The following is an 18951-nucleotide window of genomic DNA, read 5'->3' as shown; positions in this document are numbered from 1 at the left end:
TCTTGTGGGCCTTCTGGAGTGATTCAGTGAGTCACCTCCGCGTGTCGGTTTGCTACGGACAGAAGCGACTTTAGGAGGTAAAATGTTCATCTTGTTTTTTTAAGGCAAAAAAACAAGATGTTAGCATTTTGCTAACTGGCGCTATGCTGTGCTGAAATATTTACCCCTGCATTAACCCACAATATAATAATGGAACGTATACGCCCAAATGGATAACATCATTTTGTAATAATAGTTATACACTGTGAGAGTTTTGTTTCACGTTATTTTGCTTGAAATTGGTCTATCAAGAGTCATTGATTGTACATTAAATGAAACAACCTTCTTGTGTTTGTTCTTATTAGAATCTCTCGGTGAACCTCAGGTTATTTGCTGATGGGTTTTGGGTCGCAAGAAATCTCTTTGATTTTAATTTGATGTCTCCTCAGCCTGTGACATAACTAAAACAAAGTTAAATCTGCATGAATTTAGCTAATGAATGAAGCAACTAATTCTATTGGTTCAAAACTATGTGCCTTATCATTTTTATTTCTTTATACAGAGACGAGGGAGGATGCACATACCTCTGGTTGATTGGTAATAACAGTAATAACTTCTGAATTAAAGATTATGACATCTGTATACTCTAGGTTGTTGTGTTTTTTTTTAAGCTTTGAGCGATGTTATGGTAAATTAAATTAATCTTTTTATGTTAAACATGTATAGACGTTGAAAAATGTAATGATGGCCACACAAGAAGTGATTGTGGCTACAACGCAAAACTATATATCAGCAAGAAAGTTTTAGTTTAGACCTCCTTACTCAGGTATTGGCTGTAGATTTAGGATTTAGGATTATTAGCGACATGACAAACAGATGGAATCCATTGTTATTGATGTCTGTGTTCAATGCAATGAACGGGAAATTATCCCACTTAAATAAAAGTTTATTTTAGGAATAGAATATTCACCAAATTCTTAGCCTATAGGTAATTTTGTTTACTCTCTGTACCCCTGAACCTGGTGTCTATATAAAAAGGGCACGTTCCCAGTGTGGTTTGGACTGTTACTTGCACAAGAAACGGGGCACGGTGCTGGCTGTATCCCACAAGACTTCCTGCGCCATTGAGCTCGGCCCATTCACTTGAACGGAGCGGCCATGTTTATGCTTGGGAGTTGTAATCAACTATTATACTTCCAGGATTATAACCATGGAAGTATACGGAAAAATAATGTTGTAAAAACGAAATATGGATATTGGCATGAAGAAAAGTACGAAGGTTGTAACAATTTGCGTCAAAAATAAGTTGAACAGTTAATACACATGAACACAAGTTGTTACAAAAACGTAGTGTTGGTCATGTGCTGTTGACCTATCATAGCGCGTTATTGTGTTGACGTAACGCAGTTTGGTTGGTCTCGTGGCTGCAGCAGCTTTGGGAGTTGTCAAATTTATTGGGGTCTATGATAAGAGCCCAACCCGTGCTATACACTTCAGATTATATCAGTATGAAAGGACTGTTCTAGTCAGTGCACAACGGAACTCAAGCGTTAAGTTTATTGAAAAGCTACTGAGGAGGAAAGGGTAAGTAGCTAGGACTAGGCTACCTTAAATGATCCTCAAATGGTGGCCTACACCCACAAGCTTGTCTTGTTTATTTTATGCATGAAATTGGAATTAACTTTGAAGATATTTTTTGTCGGTTTAGTTGCAGGTGTTGCAGCTCATAAGTCATCGCTTCTTTTTCGTATACTACAATACCTGCAAGTGCATGGAGTTAATCAAATGATTTAAGTTTTAGTGCCAATGTGTAGTTGCGGTGTTAAATTAAGCATACATCGCGAGTTGATTATTAATGAAAAGAAAAATAGTTCATACACATTTTAGTTGGGCTACTACCCTGGCACTACTGAAAGGATTGTTTTATTTGCCTTTCTCTGTTATTTCAAGCCATGTCTGGGTGGCTACCTGTGATTGGGATGACTTCTCTTCCACACCTGGGCGGACTCTATGGGGGCTTTATTACACGCAAAGAGGTGAAAACCTGGTACCCAACACTGACAAAACCCTCATGGAGGCCACCAAACGCAGCATTTCCAGTTGTATGGACCTGTTTGTACACTGGCATGGGGTATGTCCCAGGAGCTTTCAGTATGCTATGTTAGTTTTATCCTGGTTTGATTTACTTTGTCCTTTTGGTAAATGCTGCAGGTATGGCTCCTATCTAATTTGGAAAGAACTTGGTGGATTTACTGAAGAAGCGCTGGTTCCACTGGGATTGTATGGTGTGCAACTGGCACTGAATTGGGCCTGGACTCCTATCTTTTTTGGTGCTCACAAGCTTAAATGGGTACATTTACCAACCATTATAACAAGATAGGGCACCTGCTAATTTGTACCATACTGTACATTTCTATTTTTGTAATAATGTAATTACATCTCATGTTAGGCTCTTATGGAGATTGTGCTGCTCACTGGCACTGTGGGAGCCACTATGTGGTCATGGTATCCCATAAACAAAACTGCCGCTCTGCTCCTGGCTCCCTATCTGTCCTGGCTGTGTCTCGCAACTTCCCTCAACTACTGCATCTGGAGAGACAATCCTGAGGAAGGAAAAAAAGAAGAATAAGGGATGTTTTTTAATATATTTTTATTTTGCCATTGTAGATTACTTTTTATTTTGTACACTAAATAACTTTGTAAGAAAAAAAAGTTCCAAAAGGTGCGTGACAATGACAAAAAGTACAATTGTGTGCAGACTTTTATAAGACAAAGATAACCATATCAGATTCCATATAGAATCTTTATTCCAGACATGTAATTTATGATTGAAAAAAGTAAATAAATAAAGTGCTTTCTATAAGACAACATATACACAACTCATTCATTGCATACTGTTTTCCAGACTCAAGTTTTTTTCTGGGTCTGATATCTGGAAAAAAAAAAAAAAAGTTTAGTTTGCAAAAAGTAGGCATACAAAAATATTGAGTTAATAAGCAACTATCATTAAATAATAAATAAATAAGCATTAAATAAAGCTTTGAAATAAACACCGCATAGATGCTCTGCAGAGTGAATTGGCTAATTTCATTAAAGTTATTGGTCAAAGCGAGCGCAGAGTGAGGGTCAGAACTATATTAGCCTGATTTGTTGTAAACCTACTACCTGTGTACCTTTCTTCTGGGAAAAGTTGCTGCAAGTCTGTCTTAAAAACATTTGCCAGATCTTTTTGCTTTCATGTCTGAATCATTCCTTGCACAACCCTTGTGCTCCCCAAGGGGGTCACCAGGACCCCGAGTCGCAGCATACTATGAATGGGTAGGTGGCAGGGTGGGGGGTCCTATGGGATGGTAGAGACCCCAGTTCCATTGATGACAATAAAATAAATTTTAAAAAATAACAAAATGGAGGAGGACTCTGGCTGGGTTGGGAGGGATGACGGGGTAGGTTGGAGGGTTGGGTTGGGGTTGGAGGGTTGGGTTGGGGTCGGAGGGTGGGGGGGTTCTACGGGATGGGGGGGGGACCTCAATCCCATTGATGACAATAAAATAAATAACAAAATGGAGCAGGACTCTTGGGGTGGGGTTGGGATGACGGGGTAGGTGGGAGGGTGGTGGGGATCCTACGGGATGGGGGCGTAGAAACCCCCAGTCCCATTGATGACAATAAAATAAATAAAAAATAATAATACCAAAATGGAGCGGGACCCTGGGTGGTGGTGGGGTGGGTGGGTAGGTGGGAGGGTTGGGGTTGTGTGTGTGTGTGTAAGTAAGTTACGTAAATTACGTAAGTTATTTTTAATTATTTATTATAGAATGTGATAGGAGGGAAAATCAAGGTGTAGTCGTTGCAGCCGTTTATTTTTCTTTAGATTGAATGGAGTAAGGAATTAACGTTTCCCTTTGACTATCAATAGGCAAAATAGATCATGTGTGGGGGTGTGTGCGTTCGTGTGTGTGTGTGTATATACCTTGTTAAAAATGTAATAACAGAGACAGAGGTAATGGGGAAAAAAAAGTTTTTTTTTTTTTTTTTTTTTTTTTTATTTCATTTATTTATTCATTTATTTATGTTTACATTCATAGTCTATAAACCAGAGAACACTCAGATCGGTTGCACATAAAGTGGGATATTGACAGTTTTTGTTGTTTTTTTTGTTTTTTTTTTCAGCTATTCGGTATTTGGGCCAGGTTAAATCTGATCTTTTGCTAAACCACTTTAATACCAGTAGAGGGCGTGGATACAAAACAAAACGAATAAAACAAAGGGATGAATGATGAGAACCATAAACCTAAAAAACAAAATAATAATAATAATAATTAAAATAAAAATTTAAAAAATCCAAATAAATGAATAAAATAAAATAAATAGAAATAAAATAATATAAAATTAGACCGGGTCGCAAGCGGGGCAGAAGGATAGAGCGCACTTTCCGCACACGTGCACGACGCACCCCCGGCACACGTTTGCGGTCTTAGTGTCCTTGCTCCTGGGGCACGTTCGACACCTCTTCCTCTTCGCCGGTACAGGCGCGTGTCGCGATTTCGGACGCGGGTACGTCCCGGGTTTGTCCTCTCCGTCCTCCTCCTCCTCCTCCGTGTGTGTGTGTCAATCTCATGCTGACAGAGGCTGAGCCCCCCCCCCCCCCCCCCCACCTCTCTCTCTCTCTCACTTATTTTGTGTGTGTGTGTGTAGGGGTGTGTATGTATGTGGATGTGTATATATGTGTGTGTGAATGTGTAGATGTGTGTAGGGGTGTATGTGCGCGTGTATGTGTGTATGTATGTGAGTGTGTATATGTGTATATAGGGGTGTGTGTGTGTGTGTGTGTATGTATGTGGATGTGTGTGTGTGTGCGCGCGCGCGTGTGTGTGCGTGTGTGTCAATCTCATGCTGACAGAGACTGAGGTCCCCCCCACCTCTCTCTCTCTCTCTCACCCATTGTGTGTGTTGTGTATGCGTGTTGTGTGTGTGTGTCAATCTCATTCTGATAGAGGCTGGGGTCCCCGTGTCTCCCCCCAGTGTGAATGCACATACACCACTACATTCTATAATTTTACTGTCTAAACAACCAACCAAGGATTTTATACACTTTATGTATTGCTGTTTTTAAAACATTTCACTCGCTAATAGTGAACCCGGTTGGAGACTAAAAAGCTCAAACTCTTGTTTGATGTACTTTTATTAGATCAGTTCTGCTGATATCTTCATTATTGAATTTGCACACAAAGGGACCCGCATGCGCCAGATTTGGGCAACCAATTTTGCAAACTTTGCCAGCTGCTCTAAAAGTGCTATGCATGGGTTTCAAAATATTTGCCTGTATTGTATTTATTTTTTTAATCAAATACAATTCAATTTCACCTTTTAAAATCTGAAATTACAAAAAAAAATGTCTCAAAGCAATTTGATTAAAAAGTCATTCATCAACATTCATACATTTGTACCTCAGAGGGATTCATTCTATAGCAGACCTGTTCATTAACAAAACATTTGCTACATTTGATCAATTAAAACAAAAATTTAACATAGATAATAAGGATTTTTTTTTAATATTTGCAAATCCGAGATCTCACAAGAGCGGCTCTCCCGTCTTTCCCCAGCCAGCCTCAGGAATGTATAGCAGACAGGATTATGCCCCGAGACCCACTGAAAAAGGTACCATTTCAAAAATGTATCATAACCTCTCACAAATTGACTGTATGATCACTTTGGACCATCTGAAGGAGGCTTGGAGCACGGACTTGGCAATAAATATCACAGAGGACCAGTGGTGGGAAGCTCAGATATGTGTCCACTCTTCCTCAGTGTGCAGCAGACATGGACTGATCCAATTTAAGATTTTGCACAGACTGCACCTCTCCAAACAAAGACTTGCAAGGATGTTCCCAGGTGTGGACCCTTCCTGTGAACGCCGCGGGCGTGGTCCTGCCTCTCTATCCTACACATTCTGGGAATGTCCCAACATCACTCTTTACTGGATGAGGATATTCGAGACCCTAACTGTGATCCTCAAAACTCCAATTCCAATGGATCCAATGACTGCACTTTTTGGAGTGCCTCCTGCAAATGTGAACCTTAATAGCAAGCAGAAGAACATCCTGAGTTACGTCACACTGTTGGCCCGACATTTAATTCTATTGAACTGGAAGAACAAAAATCCCCCAACTCACCAAAACCTTCTGAGGGACATAATCAAAATTTTCACTTAGAAACAAACAAGAACTTTTTTATGCTATCTGGCAGCCCTTTATTGATTATTTTAATAATAGATGAATACCAAGACGGTCCTCCTATATGTATAGAATTGTAGGTATGTGTATGTATGCGTGGGCATGTATTTGTATACCTATGTATGTATATAAATATGTAAATTTATATATGCGTCCATATATGTGTATGTGTAGGTGCAGGTATTCTGTTGTTTTTGTTTTTTTGTTGTTTTTTTTCTTCTCCATCCATCCATCCATTTTCTTCCGCTCATCCGGGGCCGGGTCGCGGGGGCAGCAGTCTAAGCAGGGACTCCCAGACTTCCCTCACCCCAGACATGTCCTCCAGCTCCTCCAGTGGGACCCCAAGGCGTTCCCAGGCCAGCCGAGAGACATAGTCCCTCCAGCGTGTCCTGGGTCTTTCCCGGGGCCTCCTCCCGGTGGGACATGCCCAGAACACCTCCCTAGGGAGGCGTCCAGGAGGCATCCTGAGCAGATGCCCGAGCCACCTCAGCTGGTTCCTCTCAACGTGTAGGAGCAGCGGCTCTACTCCGAGCTCCTCCCGTGTGACCGAGCTCCTCACCCTATCCCTAAGGGTGCGCCCGGCCACTCTGCGGAGGAAGCCCATTTCAGCCGCTTGTATCCGCGATCTTGTCCTTTCGGTCATTACCCAAAGCTCATGACCATAGGTGAGGGTAGGAACGTAGATTGACCGGTAAATCGAGAGCTTCGCCTTCCGGCTCAGCTCCTTCTTTACCACAACGGACCGATACAGCGACCGCATCACTGCAGACGCTGCACCGATCCGCCTGTCAATCTCACGCTCCATCCTTCCCTCACTCGTGAACAATACCCCGAGATACTTGAACTCCTCCACTTGGGGCAGAGACTCACCACCCACCCGGAGAGAGCAAACCACCTTTTTCCGGTCGAGAACCATGGCCTCGGATTTGGAGGAGCTGATTCTCATCCCAGCCGCTTCACACTCGGCTGCAAACCGCCCCAGTGCCTGCTGCAGGTCCTGGCTCGAAGAAGCCATCAGGACAACATCATCTGCAAACAGCAGAGATGAAATCCTGTGGTTCCCAAACCAGGCCCCCTCCGGCCCCTGGCTGCGCCTAGAAATTCTGTCCATAAATATAATGAACAGAACCGGTGACAAAGGGCAGCCCTGGCGGAGTCCAACATGCACCGGGAACAGGTCTGACTTACTGCCGGCAATGCGAACACAGCTCCTGCTCCGGTCATACAGGGACCGGACAGCCCTTAGCAAAGAGCCCCGGACCCCATACTCCCAGAGCACCCCCCAAAGGACACCACGAGGGACACGGTCGAATGCCTTCTCCAGATCCACAAAACACATGTGGACTGGTTGGGCATACTCCCATGAGCCCTCGAGGACCCGATGAAGAGTATAGAGCTGGTCCAGTGTTCCACGACCAGGACGAAAACCACACTGCTCCTCCTGAATCCGAGGTTCGACTATCGGTCGGATTCTCCTCTCCAGTACCCTGGAATAGACCTTACCGGGAAGGCTGAGGAGTGTGATTCCCCTGTAATTGGAACACACCCTCCGGTCCCCCTTCTTATACAGAGGGACCACCACCCCGGTCTGCCATTCCACAGGTACTGTCCCCGACCGCCACGCGATGTTGCAGAGACGTGTCAGCCAAGACAGCCCCACAACATCCAGAGACTTGACGTACTCAGGACGGATCTCGTCCACCCCCGGAGCCTTGCCACCGAGGAGCTTGCCAACCACCTCAGTGACTTCAGCCAGGGTGATGGACGAGTCCGCCTCTGGGTCCCCAGTTTCTGCTTCCTCCTCGGAAGACGTGACAGTGGGATTGAGGAGATCCTCAAAGTATTCCTTCCACCGCCCGACAACATCCCCAGTCGAGGTCAGCAGCTCTCCACCCGCACTGTATACAGTGTTGGTGAAGCACTGCTTTCCCCTCCTGAGGCGTCGGACGGTTTGCCAGAATCTCTTTGAGGCCGTCCGATAGTCCTTCTCCATGGCCTCTCCGAACTCCTCCCAACCCCGAGTTTTTGCCTCTGTGACTGCCCGAGCCGCGGCACGCTTGGCCCGCCGGTACTCATCAGCTGCCTCAGGAGTCCCACGAGCCAACAAGGCTCGATAGGACTCCTTCTTCAGCTTGGCGGCATCCCTTACTTCCGGTGTCCACCACCGGGTTCGGGGATTGCCGCCGCGACAAGCACCACAGACCTTACGACCACAGCTACGAGCAGCCGCATCGACAATAGAGGTGGAGAACATGGCCCACTCGGAGTCCATGTCTCCAACCTCCCCCGGGATCAGGGAGAAGCTCTCCCGGAGGTGGGAGTTGAAGACCCCCCTGACAGAGGGCTCCGCCAGACGTTCCCAGCAGACCCTCACAATGCGCTTGGGCCTGCCAGGTCTGTCCGGCTTCCTCCTCCGCCAGCGGATCCAACTCACCACCAGGTGGTGATCAGTTGACAGCTCAGCCCCTCTCTTCACCCGAGTGTCCAAGACACGTGGTCGGAGGTCAGATGACACGACAACAAAGTCGATCATCGACCTCCGACCTAGAGTGTCCTGGTGCCACGTGCACCGATGGACACCCTTGTGCTCGAACATGGTGTTTGTTATGGACAAGCTGTGACTAGCACAGAAGTCCAATAACAAAACACCGCTCAGGTTCAGATCGGGGAGGCCGTTCCTCCCAATCACGCCCCTCCAAGTGTCACTGTCGTTACCCACATGGGCGTTGAAGTCCCCCAGGAGAACAACGGAGTCCCCGGTTGGTGCACTGTCTAGTACCCCTCCCAGGGACTCCAAGAAGGCCGGGTACTCTGCACTGCTGTTAGGCCCGTAGGCCGACACAACAGTGAGAGACCTGTCCCCGACCCGAAGGCGCAGGGACGCGACCCTCTTGTTCACCGGAGTGAACCCCAACACGCAGCGGCTGAGCTGTGGGGCAATGAGCAAGCCCACACCAGCTCGCCGCCGCTCCCCGCGGGCAACGCCAGAGAAATGGAGAGTCCAACCCCTCTCAAGAAGTTGGGTTCCAGAGCCCAAGCTGTGCGTGGAGGTGAGGCCGACTATATCTAGCCGGTAACGCTCAACCTCCCGCACAAGCTCAGGCTCCTTCCCCCCCAGCGAGGTGACATTCCATGTCCCCAGAGCTAGTCTCCATGTCCGGAGATCCGGTCGTCGAGGTCCCCGCCTTCGACTGCTGCCCGGATCTCTCCGCACCCGCCCCTCATGGCTCCTCCCGCAGGTGGTGGGTCCACGGGAGGACGGCCCCACGTCGTTTCTTCGGGCTGGGCCCGACCGGGCCCCGTGGGGAAAGGCCCGGCCACCAGGCGCTCGCTGCCGAGCACCCACCCCAGGCCTGGCTCCAGGGTGGGGCCCCGGTAACGCCAGTCCGGGCGACGTAACTGGCCTCGTTGTTACTCTAATCATGATGGGCTTCTGAACCGCTCTTAGTCAGACCCGTCTCCGAGGACCTGTTTGCCATGGGTGACCCTACCAGGGGCATGAAGCCCCCGACAACATAGCTCCCAGGATCATTCGGGTGCTCAAACCCCTCCACCACGTTAAGGTGGCGGTTCGGGGAGGGTTTTTTTTTTTTTTTTTTTTTTTTTTTCTTCTCATTTATTTATATATATATATTTTTTTATTATTTGTTTTATTTTATTTATTTATTTATTTAACTTTTATTTAATTATCTTCTTGTTCTATTGTTCTATTGTTGTTTTTTAAGTCATTCATCAGACTTTTTACTGTAGTTTGTTTTTTCTTCCAAGTTGGTTCTTGCCAGAAGGAGCTGGGAAAAAAACAACACATCATTTTAGCTAAAGTATCCTTGACCTTTATAAGCAATTTTAAATATTTCAGTCAAGAGCATCTTCTGCAATAGTAACGGGTCAGAGGTACCACTGGTAGGTGCTGTTGTAGTCATTGTCTGATGTGTCACTGTTGTCTCTATGTAGAGGTCGGGCCTTTTTTTTGGCTATAACTGGAGTAGCTGAGGGTAGCTTTTAACAGGCCAGAAGATTCCTATGCACTACTCTGTCTCTTCCTTTACCATTTTCAAGACTTATCCAGTACACTAGACTATCTTGTGTTTTTCTCTCTTTCACTTTGTAGACTTAATCTTCTCAGTAGGACTGAATCTTTGCAGGACCACCTCTGGGTGTAAGGTTCTGGAGGAGGACTCCGTCACCTTACCACCAATCTACCTTCGATTTTTTTTGTCTTAGTAGGTCTTTGTCAGCTATTTTTGCTGCAATGGCATAGGCCTCCTTCTTCCAGCTTGTCATCATAGTCTACGTGGGACTCTTCATTTTTAAGGTAAACAGCAGGTCAATTGGCAAGTGTGGGCACAGCCAAAGACAAAGTAATCTGGAGCATAGCCTGTTGTTTCACTTTTCGTGCAACAGTATGTGTGAACAACAGCTAGTGACTCTTTCCATCTTCTTTCTGCTTGTTTTCTAGTGTGTGGGCAGTAGGGTGTGGTTAAATATCTTCACCTGACCATTACCCTGTGGGTGGTAGGGTGTGGTGTGAGAGCCCTGGACAGTTCTTTGAGCTTGGTCATTAACCGACAGTTGCTGGTGTCTTTTGGTTCCCTAACTGACGCCATCTCTACCGGGTCCATGGTGTAGCCTTCTCCAGTCACCAGCTTTCCCAGGAGCTTCACATTGTGCCTCCTTGTAGCTCTGAAGAACCAGACGGATGTGTCTGTCATAACTGAAACAGAGACTTCTATCTTTCTTGCGGATATATACCACGGGCGATGAGTAGGGACATCCCCAAGGTGTGATCCAACCTTTCTTGAACAGGTCTTTGACCCAAAGCAGCAGCATTTGTCACACAGACATGCAGTGTTTTTGCACTGGATTTGTGTTATGTAGCAGTATGTGGATCTTGAGAGATGGTATGCAGCCCACATTCTTGCCTCAACACTTTCATTGCTGCTTCTTGCTGACTGTGCGTTAAGTGTTGGAGGTCCACAGGTGGATCTTGTGACTTTGGTCTCTCTGATGGTGTGTTCACACTGGGGCGTCAGTGACGTCGAGTTTACATGCAAAGTCTATACGGGCGTCTTTCCATTTTTTCAGTGCATTTTCAAGTGTCAGACCGCTTGAATCTGCCTTTGAAGCGGCGGCAGACGTCGGTCACTCCGTTGGCGCGTCCAAAACATCAGATGGCAGAATTATTTTTTTTTTTTTTTTAACGCCAGAGTTGAAAAGGATAAAGTTTTGGCGTTTGATGCCCCGCGTCAACCAATTAGAGATTACGCTCCAGTGATGTAGCGACCTCATTATTCAGAAGACCCGGAAGCCACAAACCACGGTGAATCAGTCTGTCACTGAAGCTGCTCTCCAGGACAGACAAAGCATCCTGCAGGGGGAGAGACTCGTGGCCCAGCATGGAAATTACCTTAGCCAGGACCCTCCTGTCCCCCACCTCCTGCACTGAGTCCAGAGGACAGTCCAGGACAGAGCTGGACTTCTTGATGACCTTGTCCAGCTTCTTCCTCTGCATCCGTCAACAGTGTCAACAAAGTGCTGGAAATAACTAAATGTATCAATATGTAATACTACTATATATATATATATATATATATATATATATATATATATATATATATATATATATATATATATATATATATATATATATATATATATATATATATATATATATATATATATATATATATAATATTATTGACAGAATTACAGAATTATTGATTTATTTGTGCTGTTAAAACTAAACGTGTACTTGAATCTCTGACCAATGCAAAAGTACTGCAGATTAATTATATCTGTTTACATAAAAATGTTTATCTGCTTTAATCTCCTTTTGATAATTATTTATTTTTGTTTACCTGTTGTCATGATTACTGTATGCTATTGCATAATAAAATCCAAGGAGATGAACCTGACAGGGGCATGAAGCCCCCAACAACATAGCTCCCAGGATCATTCGGGCACTCAAACCCCTCCACCACGTTAAGGTGGTTGTTCAGGGAAGGAGCCATGTGCACCAATAAAGTTTATTGTGTTTTTTGTTTTGTTTTGTTTTTTGTACTTTTATAAGAATAAAAATATCATTTGTAAAATCACAGTACAGACAACATTAGGGCAAGTGGGAGGGGGAGGCAGGGGGGAGGGGGAGGCAGGGGGGAGGGGGAGGCAGGGGGGAGGGGGGTAATATACAAAAGGGAATGGGGACAACATACAGGAAATATTATAATATTAACCATAGAGATCGCTGGTTACGATCTCTAGGAGGGATAGGGAAAATTCAAAAAAGGGAGGGGAGGTCATGGTTTATGTTAAAAACTCCTTAAAATGTCGTCCAATACAATTTACAAATGGCACTCAGTTAGAATGTCTAGGTCTGAAGGTATTACTCTCATCACAAATGTCTTTTGATGTTGTCGTTCTCTATAGACCACCATTAGCTGACAACAGTTTTTATGACAACCTGGAAAAAATGATAAGTGAATGTAATCTCGAAAAAGGAAGTCTTAATATTGGGAGATTTTAATATAAACTGTGAAGATAAATCCACAAGAAAAAAACTGAAACATCTTACCAACAAATTTGATCTAACACAAATAGTCTGTGGCCCTACAAGAATAACTAATTCTTCCAGCACACAAATTGAATGAATGCCATAACACCTAATATTCTCCAGTCGTCCAGAAAGGGTTGTCAAATCGTTCAATATGTTAACAGGTCTATCTGACCACAATCTCACTCTAGTGGCCAGGAAACTTACCAAAAGGCGCTTCCATCTATCTGCTAAGTCAGGCGAAACCACTGGGATACCCAAAAATAATATCGAGACTTTGTTGCGGCAGCTCACCAATTAAACTGGGATGGCATAGTGTCCGGCATTGATGGTGAAAAGGACAGCATTACATTTCAAAATACCCTCCAGAAAACCATAGGTGACTACACTCAAAAAATTAGATTCAAACAATATAAAAACACTACTCCCTGGATAAATACAGATATAATAAGTCTCATGAAAGAACGTGACCATGCCCTCAAAAAAGCACTAAAAACAAGAACTACTCACGATCGAGATCTCTTTGTCATGTTAAGAAACAGAGGAGTAAGAGCATTAAGGACAGCAAAAGTGAATTTCTTTCTCTGTATAATCAACAAAGCAAATGGAAACTCAAAACTGATATGGGATCAACTAAAGAAAATAACAGGACAGAGCACAAAAGATAACAAAAACCTGGAAATCAAAATAAATGACCGACTTAGAAATGACCCTCCTATTATAGCTGAAGCCTTCAATTCTTACTTTATTGAATCTGTAGCCAACATAGCTAAATGTTTTATGTCGCAAACCCAAAGACACAGTGGACTCTATTTAAAACCCACCACAGAAACAGACTTGGACTATCACTGCTCTTAGACCATCCAGATGTAAAGACATTTTTGGCATGAATGCAGTTATGCTCAAGGACATATCCATATCCATCACACAACCTGTCACCAAACTCATCAATCTGTCCATCTCTCAATGTAGCTTTCCTAGTTTGTGGAAATCCTCAGTTGTAATTCCCATATTCAAAAGTGGAGATCCGCAGTCCATGGCTAACTACAGGCCCATCAGTATTCTGCCAACAGTTTCAAAAATTGCGGAAAAACTAGTAGCAAACCAAATCACCACACATCTGAACACAACACAATATACTCTCCATCCCATGCAGTTTGGCTTCAGAACCAATCACTCGACCGAAACAGCAACTTGCTATTTTACTGCAAACATCAGAGCACTGCTAGATCAGGGTGGGGTAGTGGGGGCTGTATTTTTAGATCTAAAAAAGGCCTTTGACACTGTAAACCACAATATATTGATGTCTAAACTCTGTACATTTAAGTTCTCTCCAGATACACTGAAATGGATTGCATCTTACCTGGCAAACCGCTCTCAACATGTTCGCATTCAGTCTCAACAATCCTCAGCATTGTCTTTGTCCACCAGTCTTCCACAAGGGTCCACATTAGCGGCACTGTTATTTTCACTATACATTAATGATCTTTTCTCCGTTTGCAAAGATGTCCACATACTAATGTACGCTGACGACACGGTAATATACACACATGGCAATAACATCTCCCAGGTCGCGGACAAACTCACTCACTCCATGGCTCAAATCTCATCTTGGCTAAATCACTCCTGTCTTAAATTGAATACATCCAAAACAGTAGCAATGATTTTCAGTAAATCCAACAACACCAACAACACGTGCCTTACTGTTCCAGACATCCTTGTTTCTAGAGAACGGCTGCAGATTGTCCCACAATACAAATATCTCGGAATTCTAATAGACTCAAAATTATCATTCAAATCCCATATTAATAAAATAAGTAATCATATAAAATTCAATATTCGTAACTTCAAACACATCCGGCATCAAATGTCCACCCAAGCAGCTAAAATGTTCATGCACTCAATGATTCTCTCTCACATTACATACTGTTTACCCGGAAAATACCACAACACTGAAACCTCTGCAATCACTCTACAAGAGAACTGTTAAAATTCTGGCTAAGAACCCAAACCATTTTCACCACTGTCCAATACTCCAAAAACACCATTTACTCAGCCTGGATAACATGATCAAATACTCTAATCTCTGCCTAATCTATAAAATCATTCACGGTCTGTCATCTCCACCACTCAGTCAGTTTATCTCCATCAGATCCACCAGCTACAGTAGAACCAGAGGGGCAGCACGAAGAGACTGCATCATCCCCCTCAGGAAAAGTTCCTTTGGACAATCAGCTTTTTCTGTTCGTGCTGCCTCAGATTGGAACCTCACACCCACAACCATCACATCCGCTAACACTTACCACACCTTTAAAATACAGTTAAAACAATGGCTAACTGCAAACCAGATCTGTGAACATTGATTTTATCCGTTGGCGCTGCCCTCTGCTGGCCTCTTGCCCTGTGTCTGTGTGCGATTGTCTTGTGTGTATGTACACTCACCTAAAGGATTATTAGGAACACCTGTTAAATTTCTCCTTAATGCAATTATCTAATCAACCAAACACATGGCAGTTGCTTCAATGCATTCAGGGGTGTGGTCCTGGTCAAGACAATCTCCTGAACTCCAAACTGAATGTCAGAATGGGAAAGAAAGGTGATTTAAGCAATTTTGAGCGTGGCATGGTTGTTGGTGCCAGACGGGCCGGTCTGAGTATTTCACAATCTGCTCAGTTACTGGGATTTTCACGCACAACCATTTCTAGGGTTTACAAAGAATGGTGTGAAAAGGGAAAAACATCCAGTATGCGGCAGTCCTGTGGGCGAAAATGCCTTGTTGATGCTACAGGTCAGAGGAGAATGGGCCGAGTGATTCAAGCTGATAGGAGAGCAACGTTGACTGAAATAACCACTCGTTACAACCGAGGAATGCAGCAAAGCATTTGTGAAGCCACAACACACACAACCTTGGGGCGGATGGGCTACAACAGCAGAAGACCCCACCGGGTACCACTCATCTCCACTACAAATAGAAAAAAGAGGCTACAATTTGCACGAGCTCACCAAAATTGGACAGTTGAAGACTGAAAAAGTGTTGCCAGGTCTGATGAGTCTCGATTTCTGTTGAGACATTCGAATGGTAGAGTCAGAATTTGGCGTAAACAGAATGAGAACATGGATCCATCATGCCTTGTTACCACTGTGCAGGCTGGTGGTGGTGGTGTAATAGTGTGGGGGATGTTTTCTTGGCACACTTTAGGTCCCTTAGTGCCAATTGGGCATCGTTTAAATGCCACAGGCTACCTGAACATTGTTTCTGACCATGTCCATCCCTTCATGACCACCATGTACCCATCCTCTGATCACTACTTCCAGAAGGATAATGCACCATGTCATAAAGCTCCAATCATTTCAAATTGGTTTCTTGAACATGGCAATGAGTTCACTGTACTACAATGGCCCCCACAGTCACCAGATCTCAACGTGATAGAGCATCTTTGGGAGGTGGTGGAACGGGAGCTTCGTGCCCTGGATGTGCATCCCACAAAACTCCATCAACTGCAAGATGCTCCTATCAATATGGGCCAACATTTCTAAAGAATGAATCAGCACCTTGTTGAATCAATGCCACGTAGAATTAAGGCAGTTCTGAAGGCGAAAGGGGGTCAAACACTGTATTAGTATGGTAATAATCCTTCATGTGAGTGTATATATACGTATATAAATGTGTATAACTGTACACATATATTTATACACACACACTGTGATCATTGTACACACATCAACACATCTCTTCATTTTATGGATGCAGATGAAATAAAACTGTTTGTTGCCATTCGTAGCTCTACATGTGTAATATCCAGAATAAACTGTGTCTGCGGCTGATTCTATATTGGCCCAACCAAAAGAAAACTCAAAGATTTACTGAACACACGTACACAGCCAGAAGTCAAAACATGGACAAGCCCACAGCCAAACATTTCAAAACTATGGCCCACACGAATTTAAACCACCTCAAAGTCACATAGAGGTCTTTGAACGGAGCCCCAGAGGAGGTGATCAGCGCAAAAGGACACGACAAAGGACCTTCTGGATGAACTGGTACAGCATAGAAGGTAAACAGCGCCCTCTACTGGTATTAAAGTGGTTTAAACACAGATCAAATTAAACCAAACACACAATCGTTAAACTGTAATATCCCATTTTATGTACAACTAATCAGTGTTCTCTGGTTTATAGACCATAAATGTACAAATGTTATTACGTTTTAACAAGATTTATTTTATTAAAGTTATGAAATAGCTACAGTTGGGAAAAAATCACCTCAAACCTTATTTTTTTGTCTATTGATATTCAAAGGGAAACATTAATTCCTCACTTTATTCAATCTAAACCGAAATAAACGCCTGCGATGATGACGTCAGGACTTTTCTTATATTAGGTCATTCCTGTTAGCATTAGCAACAGGTTTGATTGACAGCGTTTCCAAGGGGCGTGACCTTCACCAGCCTGGCTCCTGATTGTCTCTTTGGTTGCTGTGATCTGATGGTGTTTATTCTTAAATCTGTATTTACATGTGCACCACCAGTCAGAAGTTTGGTTTCCTCGTCACAAACAGACCTGGAGTTGTGTTTTGTTTCATTCTCACATGTTTAACACACAAACCTGCAGATTTAAAACTGAAAACACTCTGTTACCTGATACCTCCTCTTTAATACCCCACAGAAGGAAATACCTCCTCTTTAATACCCCACAGGGTATTAAAGAGGAGGTGTGGGGGCGCTCAGTCCAGAACACAGCAGCTCCACTCCTGAGTCCTGGAGGTCATTGTGACTGAGGTCCAGGTGTGTGAGATTGGAGGAGCTGAGGACTGAGACTAGAGGCCCACAGCTGTGAGGGGACAGTCCACAGAGGGACAGACTGTGGAGAAAGAGGGACATTGGAGAGTAGATTTCCTGTATTCAGGTGAGGCGATTGTTGTCAGATAAAATGCATTTTGTAGCTTGGCACCAGTAGAAAAAGACGGTGTAATGGTTTAACCCCAGTGCCCATGCATGTGTTTATCCACGTCTGCTCCTAAACCCAGAGCCCACTGCTCACTGTGCCCCGCATTACAACAGCAAAAGGTGAAAACCTCAGCGCTTAGAGAAGTGACTGCAGGGAAAAGGACTGATGTAAAGTTTGTGCAGATCTCTGAACGGAGGGAAGAGACAGAATGACAGTGAGACTGATGTCTGCTGCACATCAGCTGGAGAGAATAAACACAGAGAAATGAGGTGGGCACAGAATGCTGTTGAGACATGATGCCGTCCACGGGGGACAGAAATATCAGAGGGGACTGTCCCCGGACAGCTCAACATTGGACATGTCCACACCGGTCCTACATAAAGTTTTGCCTCTGAATCGAGGGTCAATGGACTTGTTTATGTCATTTTAGATCAATATGAGGTTTAAAATGAACAAAATATAAAACAATGATCCAGGAGTTTCATAGGTTAAAACTAAAGAGGAGACAAAAGCTCAACACGTCTTTGAGCTTTTGAAATCCTCTGTTTGAGAACTTCATAAATTGTTAAATTGGGACTATTGACCCGTCTCACCTGAGAGTGTCCAGTCTGCAGGGGGCACTCTTCAGTCCAGAACACAGCAGCTCCACTCCTGAGTCGTGGAGGTCATTGTGACTGAGGTCCAGATGTGTGAGACTGGAGGAGCTGAGGACTGAGGCCAGAGGCCCACAGCTGTGAGGGGACAGTCCACAGCCACAAAGACTGAGGACAAAGAGGGACATTAGAGACTAGACACACCACACAAGAGTTTAATAATGATGCTTTACAGACGTCTCAAAGTGCTACACTATAGTCATTCATTCACTCCACACTCGGTGGTGGTAAACTACTATTGTAGCCACAGCTGCCCTGGGGCAGACTGACAGAAGCTGCACCGTCGGCCTCTCTGACCACAACAATCACTCACACACCACTTTCACACTACACAAGGTGGGTGTGGTTGTGTCTTGCCCAAGGACACAACCACAGAACTTGTCCCGGATCCTCTGACCACTGAGCCACTGTCCCCCCAAAATAAAGTTTAAATACAGTGTGGACTCACAGGGCTTTGGTGCAGGCTCTGACCACCGGCAACAGACCCAGGAGAACTCTCTCTGAGGGCTTGTATTTCCTCAGGTCAAACTCCTCCAGGACTGAGTCTGAGGACACTAAGAGGAAGGACAGAGCCGACCAATCAGCAGGA

The 18951-nt window shown here is 44.4% G+C and overlaps 2 protein-coding genes and 1 long non-coding RNA gene across 3 annotated transcripts; 2 read left to right on the top strand and 1 right to left on the bottom strand.

Moving 5' to 3' along the window:
• Nucleotides 1–3: 3 nt before the first annotated feature.
• Nucleotides 4–440, top strand: tomm6 (translocase of outer mitochondrial membrane 6 homolog (yeast); the record flags this gene model as incomplete). The annotated part of the gene is given in 2 exon segments (XM_033967310.2): nt 4–84; nt 345–440. Coding segments are annotated over 2 exon segments (177 nt in total), but the record flags the coding sequence as incomplete, so codon positions are not given.
• A 952-nt stretch (nt 441–1392) lies between these two features.
• On the top strand, nt 1393–2622 carry LOC117371138 (translocator protein-like). Its single transcript, XM_033966761.2, has 4 exons — nt 1393–1563; nt 1930–2110; nt 2191–2329; nt 2429–2622. The coding sequence occupies exons 2-4, from the start codon at nt 1932–1934 to the stop codon at nt 2606–2608; spliced, it is 498 nt and encodes a 165-aa protein (XP_033822652.1). The 5' UTR covers nt 1393–1563; nt 1930–1931; the 3' UTR covers nt 2609–2622.
• Nucleotides 2623–17535: 14913 nt separating this feature from the next.
• Nucleotides 17536–18951, bottom strand: LOC117371611 (uncharacterized). Its single transcript, XR_008648698.1, has 3 exons — nt 18811–18951; nt 18303–18470; nt 17536–17622 (listed from the first exon to the last, which is right to left on the bottom strand). It is a non-coding gene; the product is annotated as an uncharacterized LOC117371611 (long non-coding RNA).

This window comes from Periophthalmus magnuspinnatus, chromosome 5, assembly GCF_009829125.3.
Source record: "Periophthalmus magnuspinnatus isolate fPerMag1 chromosome 5, fPerMag1.2.pri, whole genome shotgun sequence".
NCBI classification, from domain to species: Eukaryota; Metazoa; Chordata; class Actinopteri; order Gobiiformes; family Gobiidae; genus Periophthalmus; species Periophthalmus magnuspinnatus.
This window is presented reverse-complemented; position numbering and strand designations above follow the sequence as displayed.

Excerpts from the sequence above, each read along its gene's own strand:
- LOC117371138 (XM_033966761.2), top strand. The coding sequence starts at position 1,932 with ATGTCTGGGTGGCTACCTGTGATTGGGATGACTTCTCTTCCACACCTG. Across the intron at positions 2,111-2,190 it reads TGTTTGTACACTGGCATGGG|GTATGGCTCCTATCTAATTT; the intron begins GTATGTCCCAGG and ends TAAATGCTGCAG. Across the intron at positions 2,330-2,428 it reads GTGCTCACAAGCTTAAATGG|GCTCTTATGGAGATTGTGCT; the intron begins GTACATTTACCA and ends ATCTCATGTTAG.